Consider the following 18,624-nt stretch of genomic DNA (forward strand, 5'->3'; position numbering starts at 1 on the left):
CAGAAAATTGGCCGGCTTGGCCGTGACCGCTCTCGACCGAATACTCGCGCGGGTACCTTGCGTCCTTACGAACCGTGAACTTGCCGGAGAAATTACGGCCACGTAGCGTGCTCGAGGACGAAGCTTCGTCGATAAATTTTACTCTCGTAAACGCGTCTGTTAATCATCGATTAGAGTTTGTACTTACCCCGATCAATGTACAACTTCATTCTTCCCTTCTCGCGTTATTGTCGTGGATCAAGAGCTACGCGAACGATGTTAATTTTTATTTCAAACGTTACAAATTTCTGTAAGTCTTGATGGATTCCCGGGGATTAATCAGAGGCGTGTTCCGGAGATCAACGTCTCGATTATTCGCAGCTGCGAACATTTTCTCTGCCAGCAGATGTTTCTCTGTCCCTTGTCGACTTCAGTCACGGCTCTGCATTTTTGTGGCGCACTTTTTGGCGCGTGGCTTTTTTTTTTCTTTCATTTTTAACGTAGGAATAACCCTTCGTACTTTGCGGCGGAAAACCGATTCCAACACCTTTCAACTTTTTGTAGGTCAATTTAGTTTCCCTATTTCATGTCGGAGGATTTATGAAAGCTCGGACTGGATATATTATTGATCGTAAATTCAGGACCACTCCTTGGTGACCGAGAAAACCGGGTTGTTTTATGGTTTTTTACGAGTCCCGGCGGTTCTAAAAAGGCCTATCAAATCATGTGAAATATTACCAAATTCATTAAACCGTAGCTGTATAACCGAAACGTTCGTCTCTCATTAATTTGTTAATTACACTATCCATGTTGCCGTTATATTTCTCGTCACTTACCAACTCTATGATTCGGCCATTAAAATTCTTCTATCTATCCGTCGAAAGTTTATTACTTAACGTAAATATATAATACAACATCCCTTCGGTGCTCATCAGGTTCGATCCTTTTGCCTGGCAAGCCGTAACAACCAAGCAAATCGATGTTCCTCGAGTTCCGCCCATCAATTACGAGCCTCTCGCACGCGTGTGTCTTTTGAACGTCATTCCCGTACGATCGAGATTGAGTTATCGTTCTCGCGCTGGTGGAAGCGGTGCGGCCGCATAATCGAGCTTACAATGAGGAAGCGTACGCGTAAACCCTTCGTCGGTTAATTACGCATAAATAATTGACGCGAGAAGAATAAGGTCCTCTCCGGTAAGGTCACGAAATCGGTACGTATGTAATTTCGACTGATTAATTTAAAACGCGTACTCTCCTGGTGGAACGCTCGTTACCTCTCTCTGATAAGCGCGCTTAACGATCGTGTGTGGGACGAGGGGGAAAAAAAAGGAAGAAAAGAAACAAGAAAAGGAGATCCTTCGACCTCTTTGCTCCTTTGGTCGGGTTTAAGCAGCGACGAGGCGTGTCAACGGGGTCCTCTGGTATTATTATGAGCAAAGTCTGGAGGGCCCAGCTACTAGAAAGAGAAGGGCAGTGACGAGTGAAAAAAGATTAGAAAGAGAGAAGTATGGAGGGATCGGGTCGGACACGCCCCGCGACTCGTTCGAGGAGTTGCGCTTGCAAAGAGTTGATTAAAGTCACCGGTCCCGTGCAACTTGTATTTTCGACCTCTCGCTGGAGGCTGGATCCGATTCAATGTTCCGCGAAAATGCCTTGTAATCGATCGAGACTTGTTCGTGGCGCTCGTTTCATGGAGTGGCCCTTTCGATTGTGTCAGTCTCGCGTCAGCTCGGCCTCGCAACATCCACCTTTCCGACCGCGTGTATAATAATGTTTGCCCCGACGAGCCTCGCAATGCTTCCTTAATAAATCGAATTATCGAACATTTATCTCGGTTCGTTAAAAGTCGATTTAGTCGGCGGCACTGTAAACGAGTCGACTGCTCGGCGACGAGGAACGATCGAACCTTATTTCCAGTCGTACGGACTAGCTTCACTCAAGATCCTTTTCTGTTCGATGATCCTTTCCAGCTGTCCAACATCTCTTCACTTCGAACGAAATCGTTTGAAGTTTACCGTTTCTCTCAACCTATCTACTTATGTACATACACTTCGTTCTTTATTATATCATGCTACGATTTAACTTGTAAAGACAAGTATCCAAGTGTCCCCATTAGGCTTCGACTCTTATCAAATTCCTATTCGCATGTCGGACGGTGAAGTATTAATATTAACCGAGTATTTCATTGTCAAACAAATTCCTTCTCCCGTGTCCCGTACCTCCGTGTATCTTTCTTCCCGTGCAGGCTTGCGAGTCTCGTAATTAATACCAGCTGGATAATCGTAGCGTCGTTCGCCGGATTAACGCAGTCGTTCTACTACGCGTCGGCCATTCGAGACTTCCCCTTACAAAGGTTGAAAATGATTTCTGCGAGTTATTATGATGTTACCGGTACCGGCGCACCGGTGTCCGCGCCATCGCGACGATGTATATGCAAGAGGGTATTGCGGTGTAACCGACTGTACCCGTTCGCATAATCAGCAAGCCGCAGCGAGTACACGACGAGGAGGACGAAGCGGCGGCGGCGGCGGCGGCCGAGTGTAAGGATAGCGCACGTGTGAAATATGCATTCGCTTCGCGAGACAATGCGAGCCGGACACTAAATTCTCAATCGCGATAACTAAACTACGCGGCAACGGTCGCGTACACGCAATCGTATACGCGAATATAAAGTTCACGGTGCCGATGTCGCTTGTAATTGAAGATACATCCGCGGCTGAAAAGGGTTGCTTGTACCTTGCTCCACTTATTTTTCGTGACAACCGTGTTCTCCTTCGCCACGAAAACTCAATATATACATCGTACAATCGCACATGTTGCATAGAAAAACTGGCGAAAAAACCCCGTCGCATCTGCCAGCTCCTTCGAATTATTAATCGTCAGTCTTTTCTGAAAAAAATCTTTCGAGCGTGCAAAACCAGGTTCGCGTCTCAAGAATCGTAATCAAAGTCCGAAAAGGTTCGGCAAAACATTCGGTGTGCCGCGTTAAAGCGTTTCCTCGCTAAGCGCCCGGAGGGTTCCTAATCGAGCCGCTCTTACAAAAGGCCGCACGAATCCTCTCCTCGATCCGTGGGCTACGGCAAAAAGGGGCAAGACCTATCTCTCGAATGCATCGATGCACCGCGATTTCGACTAACGATGCCTTCCGCTCATTGGTCTTAATCTGAGCCACGAATCGCGATCGGCCTCTTCCTAACATGGCCTCGGCCACGACGAACCGTGCTGCAAGTCGCGTGTGCCGTTGCACGTTGCATCGCGCTCGATAGCGCAAACTGAAATTCCGTTATACTGCATAAAGCATCGGGCACCATCCGGAGGATAAGGTTGGCAGCCATGCGAGCTGCCAGCAACTTGCATTCTCCTTGCCGTGTCTCGGCCGTTTAAATCGCTTTCTAGCGAGCTGCTAAACGAACGGAGGCCGAATAAACGATGAAAGAAATGCGCTCGAGGAACAGAACCTTCTATGTACCCCTTTCCTTCCCTCTTCTGCTCCCGTTTTATCCAGTCTAATTCATTGTTTTCTACGCCGTGATCTTTTAGCTTTATACCACGCCATTATGGTTTATTCCACGCCGTTTTGCTCCCAGCCACGGATATCCTTATGCGTTTGTTCTTTCTACTCTCGCATTCCCTCGCGTTCTTTCGCGTTTCTTGCTATTTTTCCCCTCCTCCATCAGCTTCTCACTTTACGACTACTTCGTACCCTCCCGGTTTTTCCCTTTTCTGGGTATCTTCCCTCATCGCTGTTTAATCAGCGCCGAGATACGTTGCAAGTTTTCATCCTTTAGAATCTGTCTGTTTAACTTCGGTGTCGTTGCTGAAGACTTTCGAGATCTTTAGTTCTCCATGTAGGTCAGTCGCTCTTCAGATTCAATATTCCAAATAGCTTCGACAGGAAACAAAGTTTCTCTACGAAATTGTAGAGAAAGAGCTAGGAGTGGAGTTGTCTGATTGAATTGCAGGACGAACTGGTCCACCCTCTGCGGCTTTCTCCTCTTCGAACTTAATATTTCAAATGGCTGTCACTCGCAGACCGTGATCAATCAAATTCTCAGCAAGCTTTTGTTTCGATGATTCTATCTTTGCTGTACGATTTTAATTAAAAATGCCGTTTGTCGAGCAACGATGCCGAGCCGTTCGATACAAGGACTGCGGTCTGAAAGTCATCGGTATTCTTGCGTTTATCGAGCGGAATATTCAGCGAAATGTCAATCGTACAACCTTTCGCTTCTGCCTCTCTCCTATAATTTCCAAGAATTCATTGCAAAATGAAATTGATTTTCAATTTCTTAATTCTTGTTACAAGCGCGACATTCCAGGATGGAAACAGCGCGCTAGAAGTAACAGCGACTAAGGCGTTAATCCTGTTTCTGCCGCTCGTATCGGCCTCGAACGGCGTCGAATCGATCCACGCGATCGGCTACATGCCGCTCCATTTAGATCGCGCGGCCGTTTCGATCCGCTCGCGTAATTCTCGATTCTTTCGCGCGGTAGTCGCAACAGGTTGCGCGGTATCCTGGATTTTTATTCGTGCCGGTAAATTATAGCTCCGCTTCTATCGGAAGAGGGTTGGTCTAGCTCGGAAGCTGTAGAATGGAGAGGCTAAAACGACGCGAAAGAGTGCTTTACTCGCGATACGTTCGTAAGGGCTTGTTAATTACAAAAGTGGCAGAACAGGATCGAACACGGTGGAAAGGGAAGTGAAACGATCGGCCCTGTTTTCTCGCGGACCGATCTAACACGATCCATAAACGCTTAATAATGCTGCGATAAGATAAGTAATTGAATCGGTTGAATACGTCCGAACGATCGAAACGGAATAGACGCTCGATCATTCCTGTTCGAATTTATCCGCGGTTGATATTTGCAATTCATATTTTAATACTAGTTCCGCCACAAGCGTGTAAGCTTGGACCGAGTAGTTTTGTTTATACGGTTATTCTAGATAATTATGTTTCTGTAGGAAGATATTAGATTGAAAGTGAATTCATGTTGATTAATTTTTAGTACCTCGTTTGGACTAATTATGAAGTTTCATTTGCTTAATTATTACAAACACTTTGAACGTTTCCACTTTTTATATCGTTTTTTAATCTCATTTCCCATCCTCCCAACAGATAAGAGTCAAACTTATATCATTATATTCTTGTTGTAAAAAAAGAATCATTATGCAAAGCAATCAAAAGATTCCATTCCCATTTGCATCATTTCAAAATACTGGATATCATTCTGGAACTGATTTATCCATCCAATCCCCGGGAGAACAATTTCAGCCGACATAATGAAAGTTGGATGAGTCGATCCGTAGCACCTGTACGCATCGACATCTTCTATCTTCTCGGTCTGGCAACTGGGTCAGAAACATTGTACATTTACACGATTACGGGAGAAAATGACGGCGTACAATGGAAATTCCTAGTGGTATCGAGCAAAACCGCAGAACCGGTCGATGTCGAGGGTGGGACGAGATCGGTGTCTCTTCCATAATTCGCGCAATCGCGATCGCGCACCGCTATCGTGACACATATTTGCGTTATTCATAATGTCCTGACCGCTTTTGCGTCATATCCCCTTGCTCGTCGATGAAATTGACCGACGAGCGCGCCGATTACACGCCGATTACGCGCAATCATAGATCGCGTATTGCATATCAATGCGAAATAACATTCCGCGCGCTTGAAATCCTCGCCAGAGTCCACGTTCGCTGGCATTTCGGTTGCTCGTGATCTCTAATCCGTTCGTTCTTCTCGATCCTACGTTAAGATTACTCCAAACTGGGTGTCTGCGATGAATTTCAAAAGCTCGTCGGAGATTTCCGGGGATTGAACCGTTCGTTACATAATCGATTTGATAAGGATTTAGATAAAATTAGCTGTAAATCGTCGAACCTAATGAATCGATGAAAATTGATCCCCATAACGAAGAATTTAGCAGACAAATCAGTTCATTTAACGATGATCGATTAAACACCTCGATCGGATGAAAGCTCCGTCAAGTAGGTAATTTTAGTCATAATAGTTTCATGGGGATATCACTTTCTTTTAAAGCTCCTATTAATTTTTATATAGATATATTTTCATATGAATTTCAAATCGAAATTCCGCAATATTTTTTTTAAATTCCTTAAAAACTCTTGGTTTAGTTTTCAGCACAAACCAATTTTAATGAATTCGAAAAGATAGCTTCGAGATTAAGTTGCAGCAGCGAACGTAACTTAGCAGAGTTTCGCTTAATTTGATTATGACGATCGGTCCGAGTGGAGGGAAGTTCCTGTTTTATGTAAATACTTGGTCACTCGAGGAGTATGCAAATGGAATTTCCTCGATGCGGGTGTTCGTGCGGATGGCCGAATTGTTGGCTCGTGAAATCCGCGAAGTGCATCGTCCGCAGATTGTCGTGTAACTTTCGCGGCTGCGAGCCGTCAGATGAATCGATTTTACCAAACGAAACCTGGTGGCTTCGTAATTGAAAAAATATTAAACTCGCGCGGTACGTGTTCGAAACGAATTTACCGGCTTGGAAAAACAATTACGAAGTCGGTATACCTCTTTCAATTACCACGCGCGTTTATTTCGTTCGTAGACTTTGAGAAGCAATTACGACTACGAATCAATTACGCCATTCGAACGGCTACGACCCCCGTTCTGTTTCTCTCTTTCCCTCCCCCGTTGAATCGCGTTTCTATTCCGTGCAAACAACATCGTCGTTGCTTTTGCAACGAGAACGATCAAAGACTTCGCAGCGAGCTACATTCTCTCTTTCTCTACGTTGTTTCAGTAAACTATCTGATTTCTATTACAATGAGCCGGTGCATTACTTATTCCGTTGATGTAACGGTAACGAAACGTGATGACAATGTAAACAGACGTGACTCGATTAGCATAAGAGCTATTGTTTCCCGTTGAAATTCGTCGTGAAAAGCAGCCGCCCGGAAGTGTGCGCGCTTTTGCTCGTAGAACCATCTTTTCTCGCGAGAAACGCAAATATTCGATATTCTCTCGATTTACAACTATCTTCCACGCACGAATATCCCTGCCTTTTGCTCGTTAGAAATATTCAGTGTCTAGAGAAAAGAAAAAAAGAAACAGAAGGTGTTAAAAACATAAAAATAGAGCATTTTATTGTTCAGTCACAGGTGTTTTTATTCTAATAACGTCTTTTTCACGTTGCCGAGAAAGTAGTCTGCGAGTTAAGACGAAACAGGAGAATCGCTTGCGACGGAAGCTAAAGGAAATATTGTTTCACATTTGTACATTATATTTCAATTATTTATAGCGGTACTTTAGTTTCCTTGCGTGACGCGCACCTTGAATTCGACCGTCCCTCTGTCAAAGGGAAAACCGTGAAAATTTCATCGAAATCAGAAAACACGAACCTCAACACAGATCCGTGTTCTCTTTAACGATCGATGGCTTCGATCGATTGAATTTTTCGATAGAACCGTCGAATTCAAGCAGAGACCTCGCGTGATACGTTCGAATCGAACGATTCACCTAGCCTCCGAAACGTTTCCGAACGAAATAAATAAGATATAGGCTGCGCGCGTTAATACTTTACAAATGTCACGCCCACGTGGCAGCGCGTCTTGATTAAGTGTTTGCCGTTGGCCGGTCTAAGTACAATTAAATACATATCGATAGCTACGATTAGAGGAAGTGGTATCACTGTTGGCTCGATAGCTCGAACGATATCGGACCTCGAAATCCGAGCCTTGTTCGATTCACTAATAACTGGGGCCACAATTGTCCGAATATCCTTCGATTCTACGAGTTTCAAATATACACATACAGTACTGGAATTAAACGTTGATCACCCCAGGAAAAATTCATTAATTTCATTTGGTATCATTGGTTCGATATTAAGAGCACTCAAGAATTGTGTTTTCAATTTATTATATAACGATACAGTATTTAAAAGATGCAGTATAACACTGTTCCGAGTAATTCAATGTACACTGTTATTGCATTGGAAAATTGCATAGTTCGCTGCCTCAGTTGAAATAATTATTGCATACGAATCATTTCAATTAGATTCCAGTACTGTACAAACGTTGTACGAATTTTTGTATCTGGTCGTACGAAATGGCGCGATGGGTCAAAAGCCTAGTTTACATTTGTAGAGTAAGCAGTAATAGTATGTTAGTACAAGTTGCTTTGCCTACTTTGCCCCATTTCTCTTTTTTCTTGTTGCTAGTTTTAATATTCCATAAACCACTTATCTAATCATTTACATAAGTGAACGAATTTTTCCAACTAGATTCCCTTACTCTACCATTTACCAATGTGAACCAGGCTTAAAATTGAATTCACAGAGCGATACGCGGGCGCGCTGGTACGCGAGAAGGTATCTCGTTCGACGAGATGGTTCACGCACCGTTTAAAACAAAACCATCATCTCGATCAAGTGGGGAACAGAGTCTTAGAGACGCTGAAGACGGAAACGGGCAAACGTATTTACAACGACATTAAGCTATCTAGCAAACTCACTGACTCGCTGCAATTTACAGACACACCGGGGGAACGTTAAAAAGTTCTCTCGTGTATTATCCCCTCGTGCGTTGACGAGGAAGCACCTTAAATATCGTATAATCACTGTCTCCTCTCCTTCGTCGTTTCTCTCCCTCGCTATTTACAAAACACTTTCCTCTGGTTCACGTTCGGTGAGCACACTTCGCTTTGTTCTATTCTTCTTCAACATTTATACATACATATCCTCGCAGTATTTACACTCTACACGCAAATATCTTATGCCACACCGTATTGCACCGTGGTGAGACGCACTCGCGTCGCTGGAACTCTTTCTTTCTTTCTCTCTATCTCTCTATCTTTCTTAATTCACGGTATAGCCCACTTATATCGCACAAATTTCACTGGAAGAAATGCATTTATGACACATACGTACACGGGTACACTGAATCCAAGAGAAAATCGAAAATTGTTCATATGTGCACGGAGACTGTACGCGATCCGTTCGACGTCCTGTTGTTGTGCTGCCGTCGGACCGGCGGTGGTTGCCTCGTCCTCTGCGTGGTCCTCTGGTTGTTAGGCACGTCCGGCAACGCGAATCGAAGCTTCTCCCAGAACAGTTTGTCGCCCCATTGCAAGTATGTGTTGGTCTTCAGATAAAGTCGTATGTCTGGGTCGAGATCACGTTGATGCACGTCACCCACCAGCACCAGGATCAGCCTGCGTCTTCGGTCCCTCAGCACCTGGTGATGGGCTGACTTGAAGTCGAAACGACACCACTCGGACTTGATAAAGTTCTCCGATAGCACCATGATCGTTCGTCGCGACGATTCGACCGCCTGGACGATCGTGTCGGCTATAAAGCTTCCGACTGGAAAGTCACGATAGTGGAGGCACAGTTTGTACGATGGATTCCCCATCTCGAGGACGGGCGCGAGTTCCTCGGCGACGAACGCCTCGTCCTTGGAGCTGTAGCTGACGAACGCGTCGAACAGCTTGTCCCGATCGTCTCGATCGACCTCGTTGCTTCTGTAGAATATCCGCACGCCGAAACGCGAGTGAAACCACACGCGTAACTCCTGGCGGAACACGAATGCCAGCATGCAAAGGAGCACGACCAGTAAGGAACCGACCAATGTGGCGACTAACAGCGGAAGGTAGTCTTGCAGCAGCTGTTTCTCGATGATGGTCTTGGTGTAGTTGCGGTGCAGCTCGTTATCCATACTAGCCGAACCGGTGCACACGCTGTCGTTGCTCTTCTCGCGGTCGCCGCTCGCCCCCGCGACGGAGAAACCGAACTCGTTGTCCGCGAACACCTCGTCACCGAACGCCTCGAACTCCGTCACGTTGTACACGCAGCGCAACGCGGACGCGTCGGTGACACGAACGTTCGGCTCGCGGATCCACTCGCGGTAACTTTGAAGATAGTCGCACTCGCAGGACCACGGGTTACCGGACAGGCTGATCTCGATCGAGCCTGGCAACGTCCACACGGCCAGCGTGGTCAACCGGTTACTCTCCAGCCGGAGGATCCGTAACGAGCGTAGAGAGGAGAATGTGTCGTTACCGATCGTGACGATTCGATTTCGTTGAAGGTGCAGCTGTTTCAACGCGTCCAATCCTTCGAACTCGTGTCCGCGTAGCTCGCGAATCCTGTTGTCCTGCAGGTGTAGATCCTCTAGATCTCGCAGACCGTTGAACGATCGATTCTGCACGATCTCGATGTTCGAGGAATTGAGAAACAGGACTTTCAGCTTCTTGCGACCGATGAAGGCGTGACTGGACACGACGCGCAGGTCGTTCCCGTCCAAATACAGCCTGGTCGCGTCCATGGGTATCTGCTCGGGTAGCTTGTTCACGTGGCCGCCGTTCGAACAGTCCACCACGTTCGCCGACCACGATTGGTCATGGTAACACGTGCAGTTCAACGGACAAGTCATCTCGCAGTCGCAGGCGTCGAAGTCGCAGCAGTGACACAAAGCGAAACAGTGAGTGTCGTATCTGCAGAGGAACTGCGAGTGCGACGCTTCGACCAACGGAACGAACGCGTGTTCCCGGTCGTATAGTAGCTTGCAGTAGATGCTTTCTAGGTCCATGACCCGTGGTTGCACTCGGCTCTGATTCTGCCGATTGACTCGTTGCAGCCATTCCATCGTGCAGTCGCACAGATACTGATTATCGCCGATGTAGAACTCCGGTAGAGGTTTATCCGCGGGAACGGCGCTGATCCTCAAAGCGTACGGTTCCAGGTTACGTATTTGATTCCCCTTCAAATCGACTCGCGTCAGATTGGGTTTCTTGAAGAACGAATAGCTCTGCACCTTCGAGATCTGGTTGTCGTTCAGGTACAGTCTCTCGACGCTCATCGGTATCGCGTTTCCTGTGATCTCGGTCAGCTTGTTCTCGCTGGCGTCGAAGGTGCTCAACTGCAGTTGACTCTCGATCTCGAAGTAATTACCCAACTCTCGTATCTCGTTCGAGTGTATATCCAACCATTGCAAGCCGGTCGGTATCATCGCGTAATCGAACCATTTCAATTTGTTATCGCTGACGTTCAGCCAAACTAGATTCGGCAGATTGGTGAACAAACCGGCGATGTCGGTCAATTGATTGCCGTCGAGACGGATCGCCTGTAGGTTCAGGTTCTCATCGAACGTACCGGGTTCGATGTACTGTATTCGATTCATCGCGAGATTTAATATCTTCAGTTCCTTGATACGATCGAATACGCCCTTGGTGAGATTGCCGATATGATTTTCGGTTAATCGAAGCCCGTACAACTGCGCCACGTGGTCGAACGTGCCGGTCGGTATTTCCGAAATGAGGTTCTCACCGAGGTCGAGAGTTCGCAGAAGGGGAGTGGCTTTCAACGCGTCCGGAACGGATTTTAGCTGGTTACGGTTCAGGTGAAACTCTTGCAAAGAGGAGGCATTTCTCAGGGAGCTCGGGTGTATAGTGTGGAGCCGATTGTTGTCCAGCGAGAGTAGATTCAGCACGTAAAGTCCGCTCAGTGTGGTGGCGTCGATAACGGTCAGTAAATTATCGCTGAGCAGCAAGGTGTGAAGATTATAGAGCGCGGAGAACGTGTTCTCGGGAAGACTCTCGAGCAGATTCTCTTGGAGCCGGAGGATCTGGAGGCTGTAGAGGTCGCGGAACACCGTCGGATCCAGTCGAGCGATACGATTGTTGGAAAGATCGAGCACCACTAAACGTACCAAGCCACTGAACGTAGCCGCGTTCACCCACTCGGCGGTCAACTCGTTATAAGACAGATCGAGCACCAACAACTGAGTAAGTTCACCGAACAAACCGGGCGGTAGCACGTTCAACGTGTTGTTTCGCAGATGAATCTCCTGGATGTTCCTCGCGTCGCTGAAAAGCTCGGGCGGCAAGCTGGCCAATCGATTGTTCGCCAGCCTCAAGATGGCCAACGAGGAGAGTCCTTCGAACGCGCGATCCGCCATGAAGCCGATGGCGTTGCATCGGAGATCGAGGCTGTGCAACCGTGACAGACCGGAGAACGCGGCGCTCGGCAATGATTCGATACTGTTGTTGCTCAGATCCAATTCCTTTAAATTCGACAAGCATCTGGCGTTACTGTTGAACCGAAAACTCGTCACTTCTCTCAGTCGATTTCTCGTCAGATTGAGAATTTCAAGATTCACCAACGGGCAGAGAGCACCCTCCGGTATGCTCCACATGTTGTTCTCCCCGAGGTCGAGTTTCTCCAGTTGCCTCAACTCGTCCGTGAACGCGCCGGCCGACACGTCCAACGCCATCGCCGACCAGTCGGTGTTGTGCGTCCTCACGGTCAGATTACGCAACTCTTTCAATCCTTTGAACGCATCGTCGGACAGGTTGCCGATCTTGCAGTACTCGATCACCAGTTCGCGTAGCTCCACCAACGGTCGGAAGCTACCGGCGCTCAGGGAGCTTTGATAGAACAACGCGTCGCTGCATTCCAACCGGAGACGAACCGTGTGCTGCGGTTGTATCACGCTAAAGTTCGTGTTCTCCAGCTCGCTGTTGATCGTCCTCAGACGGCAGACAAGCGACACGTCGTCCTCGGTGTCGCCGGTGGCGACCCACTTGCACTCGTCCGGCGCTTTGTACCTGAGCGCCTTGCTGAGAGACGCGCCGAGGACACCGAATATCGTGCCCAGTAATATGGCGAAGAACGCAGGACTGCCCCGCATCTTTCCGCCGTTGCTTTCTGCTCAATGTTCCATGAAATCTCGCTCGAGAGTTCAGTCACAGGGTGACCGCCACGGCAGCTATCTGTCGCGAAACCGGCCGCGATCCATTTAAGTCGAGGTACCGTCGATTATTTCTACCTCGCATCATCCATGTCGATTCGAATATCCGCTTCTCGCGTCGCGGAAACGACAGTACGCGTTTACGGTTCGACGTATCTCTTAATCCACCTTCTCCTTCTTCGATCTCTTCTTCTGAAAGCTAAACCGTTACAATCCTGGAGATTTCATCGTCGAAAAGCACGGTATTATTATCCAGATTGAGCGTAGTTCGTGGACGATGTTTGCGCGCGTGGGTTCACCGACCCCTCGAGACCATCGATACTCCCGATGGAGAGAAAAATCTCGACGACGACGAGGACGACGAGAAGGAAAAGTCACGGTCTTTGATACGCGTATATACGGCTCCGTTAAGACCCACGGTTCTCCGAGGACTGGTTGGCAAGTTGTAAGGCCCGAACTGGCACCGCTACCCTCGCCCCTCCGCCCACCCTTGCCCATTCTCCTCGCTCCCCTTCCCCGTCCCTCGCGTCCTTCCTTCCCCCACCTTTACACCTTCTCTCCTGGTCGTCGTCGTCCGCCGTGGCCGGGGCCCGACGTTCTGGCAAGCCTATAAAAACAAGACAGGTACACTCTCCGGGCCCTTACGGTGGCTCCTCAGCATCTGCAGCCTTCATCCACCACGATTCCTCTCTTTCTCTCCTTCTCCATCCCGCTTCTGTGTCGCTACGTTCCTCTTCGTTTCTCTCGTTTCGCAGCCTCCTCGTGTTCTCCGCATCTCGCCGTTCCTCTTGCTCTTTCCCTCTGTTCGACGCCGTACCTCCTCTCGCTCTTCCGTTTCTCTTCATCCTTCGAACGGCCGTATTGCTGTTCGATTCGTCCGTGAAACCTTGCCTCACCGTCATCTGTTCTCACATCGTTTCTACGATTCTGTCACGACGAATGAAACCTCGAAAAAGAATGTTTGCTCAATGCCTTTGTGCGAATCCCGTTCCCATTCGCATTCCAGTTGTCGCGAGTCTCTCCGACTACTATTTTGCAACTAGCCGTTCTATCTCTTTCACTCCCTTCTTTCCACCTTTCGTCGATTTATAATCCGGCCGAGAGGTTACACAGACATAGAACGCGCGCGAGGGATACATTGTTCTGTTTGCGCGATTCGAGTATTTTCGCGAAATCGAAAAGCATCGCGGATAATGGTAGCCGCGTCCCTTTCGTGAAACCCATAAACAAAAGATAGGGCGAAAGATTATTTTAATTGGAAGAAAAGTAAGAAAGCGATCGTGAATGAGTGCGCGCCCTTTTTGTAAAAGCGTCAAGTGAAATACTTTCCTTTCACGCGCCTTTTCCGTCGCGTCATTATTAGCTTTATGGTCTGTTTGGGATTCGCGCATTCCCCCGTCCCATTCAGTGTAAAACGATCGGACGCATTGTGTCGAGGGATCGTGTGTAAGGACACGTCAAGTGGTTCCCCACAGAGAGAGAGAAAGAGAGAAGTCCGCCTCCTTTCAGAAAACAGTGCACGGTAGCTTCCATCTCGCATCGTTGAAAAGTGATTTGTTACCTTTACCTGGCCAAAGTAGCGGCCTGTATTGGCAGCCAGAGGCCCCCCTTTTACAAATACGTCGTCCTCGTGTTTCCTCCTTGATTTACTCATCGAAATTCAAATAGGAGGATACATCATTTTCATCGCGTCCAATAAAAGTATCGTTAGTGAAATGAATGCTGCCCGATCCGACCTCGATTCGTTCCACTTCTTTGGCTCGATCGTTTACAGCTTAGGTAAGCTAAACCATGATTATTCGATGGTACGATGAAGCTAAAACGTTCCAAGGATCCAAGGTGGTCGAGGGTGGGGAAGGGATGAAATGGGTCGGAAACGAGCGACGAACGAACGATTGGTAATTACGGGGCCGGGAAGAAGGAACGAAATAACGGATAGTGCAGGTCGCATCGTTAATAGCGGCGCTGAGAACGAATTGTATCCTCCCTGTGGTGTATTTTATCGTCCAGCCTTATTGATCCTTATTACAAGATCTTTACCAAGGCCGCGGGCTTAAATCGGTATAATATTTCACCTTTCCGCGCGGTCGTCCTCACTGCAAGGATAATACCCGTCGTCGATGGACCAGGGTGTTCCACGAATTAATCGGGTATCGCATGCCGCGCGGCGAAAGTGTGACCAATTAAGCATCCTTTCATCCGTGATTCCCACGTTCTTCCTGGAATAGACTGCTTCTTTCCGCGTAACCGATGTTTGTCCGTCTGCGATTCATTCGTAATCACCTGTTCTTTCCCTGACATTGTAATGGTAATGAAACTGGTGTAACGTTCAGTTTGATTATCCGAGAATCATTTAATTATCGTTTAATTATCTCAATCAGATTGTTCGCAAAAGTTACATGTTCTTGCGAAGAAATATCTTATCCTTACACGGTGTTGCACCGATTCTATTCCCATGATTTGGCCGGGAAGCAAAGTTCCACGGCAGTTTTTTTCTCCTGCCGGTTGTCGGCTTTGATTAGCGACGCGATGTGAATGAGCCTTAAAGAAGGAGGATGCCCCGATGGCTGCGCCGCTGAAAGGTGGCTAGCTGGCGGCTGGGATCGGCGAAAGCGGTCAGTGATCGCTGGGCCCTCATGCTCGGGCCCCTCGTTGCTCACGATCCTCTCTCCCACCTTTCTCTTCTTCTGTTGCCCTTCCCTTCCAATCCCCCTCCCTCCCTCCACCGATCTTCTCTTCTCTCTTCTCTTCCATCTCTCCCTTTCCCCGTCCACCATCTTTTTCTCCCCCGTTAGATTCTCCTCCTACCTAGTCGCCACGAACGCCCCACCAAGCCCGCCCCGTGGGCCCTAGTCTCCTTTCAACGGTGCAGGTGACGGGGCATTCTTTTAAATCTAATCAACTACCGAACCCGGGCCCGATGTATACAGGGTGTTACCGAACTGGCCCGACCTGACAGCATCCTTAAAAATAGGATACCGCTCGAATCCTGACAAGGTGTCCACTTATCGAGCCGGCAAGGTGGCCGAGCGTAATTCATGGGCCCGGTTCCTCGCCACTCCGAACACGAACCTGGTGTCTCGTTTGATTTTTCAACGCGCCACGACGACGTAGTTTCTCCGTTACGAAATAAGATTTTCGCCATTGAAAATCTCACGACGAGAGATCGATCGTGCCACGAAGATGTTAAACGTTGGACGAACGAAACGACCGGTCGGTCGCTCGATCTTTCCTCAACGAGACTTCATCGCGATGCGGTTTCGCCGATGGTTTTATGGGGTTTCTTTTGCCCGCCGGGGTGAAACGCGAAACGATTGCTCCTTAGAAGAGAAAATTGCCTCGTAATGCATCAAAGGAGGAAACTGCTAGCTTCTTGCGAACGATCGCGTCGCGGTAACGCGTGCTTCGTCGGCCCACCCTGTATACACAACGTATCCAGCGCGGACACACGCGTGCACCGACGTGCTTCGCGATGACAGCGGACCATCCTGAGCGACATCGTGTTTCTCTAGAAATTACGCAATCACTGCCAGACGCTTAGCTAGCTGGAGCGTTTAGATTCTCCTCTTTTTTCGCCGGTACGTATCCAGCCTGGCTGGCCGCGAAGCGGTCGCTCATTAACCAACGACCGGAGAATCAATCAAACGAGTCCGGATTGTGGCGCACAATGCTACACGAAACTACCGGATTCCGATCGTCGCTTTACCGGTTTGATAAAGACGGATGCGCGCCGATAATTCACCGGGGCCTCCTCGAACCACGTAATTTATTAATTCGGAATGCAACTTTGACAGCCGAGACTGAACGCTCTTGAAGATTGTGTTCGACGATTACAAAGAGACACTGGGAAATTTATAATCTTCCGACGGAGGTTCTAGCCTCGCTCGAAGATCAAGTTGTCCCTTCAGCAGTGGACGCTGTCTCTCTGAGAGTCAGTCGACGAGGAACGCGCGTCTTTACGCGCGACAACAACGATGTAACAGTATTAAGACGATAAAAATTATGAAATTTTCTGCGCGATTTAGCCCTCAGATTTGAATGTAACGACGTTTTAATTATCCCTCGAAATCACCATCACTCGAAACGTCCATTTTCTACGAGTAAACCATCAAAGCTTCACGGTATTCGCTTATGCGTTCAATCAGTCTCGCGACCAACCACGCCGATATTTATAGATCGTTGACGTTTACGCGTACTTGTAATGGCAACTGACAGGGGAAAAAAAGGTGTACCGACGAAGCCTGATTGCCTGGCTTTAGAGGAAATGATTTTGTAAGTTAAATAAATCTAGACGAGCATTCCTTCCTTTTCCTGCGCCACGTACAGGGATGCTCTCGCAACGTTTAATTAGGTGTCTCGAACGAGATGACGGTGCAAATGAAGTCACTTTCGCGATGCTTTCTCCTTTTTTCTCGCATCGATGAATCTTCTTCCCGTCGTGCGACATAAATTGTAACAAACCATCGTAACCGACAAGATTTTCCCATCCGACGATTATAATTAACGTCAAATCCCTCTGTGTATTTTGCATTCCGCCGACGTGTAATTAAATCGTGTCCCCATCCGCGAGATCTCGCAATTCCACGCTCTTATGAAACGGGTCTAGCCAGTTAGATGCAACGATCAAGAATCCCAGAACTGGGATGCACTTTCACTCGGGCCCCCAACTTTTCTTCGCGTCTCGAAGCACACCGTGCTTTATCGTTTCGAGAGCGGCACGAGATCACGAGCAGAGTAACGGGCAAACGATCATCACCTGCCCGCTAGTTTCGTTACTTTCGTCCTAAATTCTTATCGTGTTTGCTTCATGAATCGTCTCTTCACCGTTTTATTAACCGCTCCAGCGGGCAACAATGGGTCGTAACGATAGCCGTTCGCAGATCCGCGGAATATTTTTCATTTCGACCGCGTGAGAAAGAACGAGAGAAGAGGTAGCCGCGTGATCTTTAGGAACTTGTTCGAGGTTAGGGGAACGTTGAAAGAAAAAAAAAATGCTATATTCCACGGTGTATAGCGTTTAATGGCAACTTATCATTAACCTAGCTACATGAATGAAGCGGAAGGAGACGAATGACTTTTATGAAAGAGGTTACGGAACCAGCGGGAGGCATCGAGGGTTTCATTACAAAGCACATTGACTCAATTACCTCGCGTCCTCTTTCCAGTCGAAAGATGAATTCTTCTTCGACCCGATCCTCAATTTTTTTCATCTTCATATTTTATGTTGAAAAAATAATTAATATCAATCCGTTGGTTCTTTATAGTTTCATCTGCAGAAATTCGTTTACAATTGACGGGTCGAAAGTATGTCTTCGACTTGGGATATGGCACCAAGTTCATCGCGTTTTAATGCGCTACGGAGTCTCTCGTTCTTATTGTTTCCTTCTTTGCGCCGAGTATGCTTGCGGTTGTAGCTGCAACGAGCCAACGTTCACGTTTTACGCGAGTCCATAAAGCGTATCCCCTCGAACCGAACAGCAACCCTCAATTTCACTCGGTTCGCGCGTTTATCTTGAGCGTTTAAATTAAACAAATAACGCTTAACAGCTTTGCCCGGTGTAATGGCTGCACCAAAGGGCGAACAAATTGCACGTGGAATGTACATAGTGAAAATTGTTGCATCCTTTTCTGTGGATTTAACGCACGCCCCGGTGGACACTGTTCTTTGAAACAGTCAGAAAACGTTTCAGTATTGATGGTTGTAAAACGATTTTATTTTTTTTGACAAATTGTACTGACGTGGTTTCGTTTTTAACTTTGATTTTGTAGTGGATGATTTTAGGAAATTAGTAGGATTTATTCAAATTATTGGTTCAACATAGATGATAAAAATTAGGAGGTTCATTAATTTCATAAAATATAAGATCGTCTCAGTTATTTTAACTTCATAACGCATACTTTTGAGGATTGAGTTCTGATCGCAC

The 18,624-nt window shown here is 47.5% G+C and overlaps 2 protein-coding genes across 2 annotated transcripts in view; one reads left to right on the plus strand and one right to left on the minus strand.

Annotated features, from left to right (window-relative positions):
• Positions 1–18,624, plus strand: part of Su(var)3-3 (lysine-specific histone demethylase Su(var)3-3) — a 92,165-nt gene that overhangs the window by 32,679 nt on the left and 40,862 nt on the right. The window lies entirely within an intron of this gene.
• Positions 6,987–13,140, minus strand: Tollo (Toll-like receptor Tollo). The gene has a single exon (XM_034327677.2). The coding sequence runs from the start codon at positions 12,638–12,640 to the stop codon at positions 8,918–8,920; it is 3,723 nt and encodes a 1,240-aa protein (XP_034183568.2). The 5' UTR covers positions 12,641–13,140; the 3' UTR covers positions 6,987–8,917.

The sequence above is a fragment of the Osmia lignaria genome, chromosome 2 (assembly GCF_051020975.1).
Source record: "Osmia lignaria lignaria isolate PbOS001 chromosome 2, iyOsmLign1, whole genome shotgun sequence".
NCBI classification, from domain to species: Eukaryota; Metazoa; Arthropoda; class Insecta; order Hymenoptera; family Megachilidae; genus Osmia; species Osmia lignaria.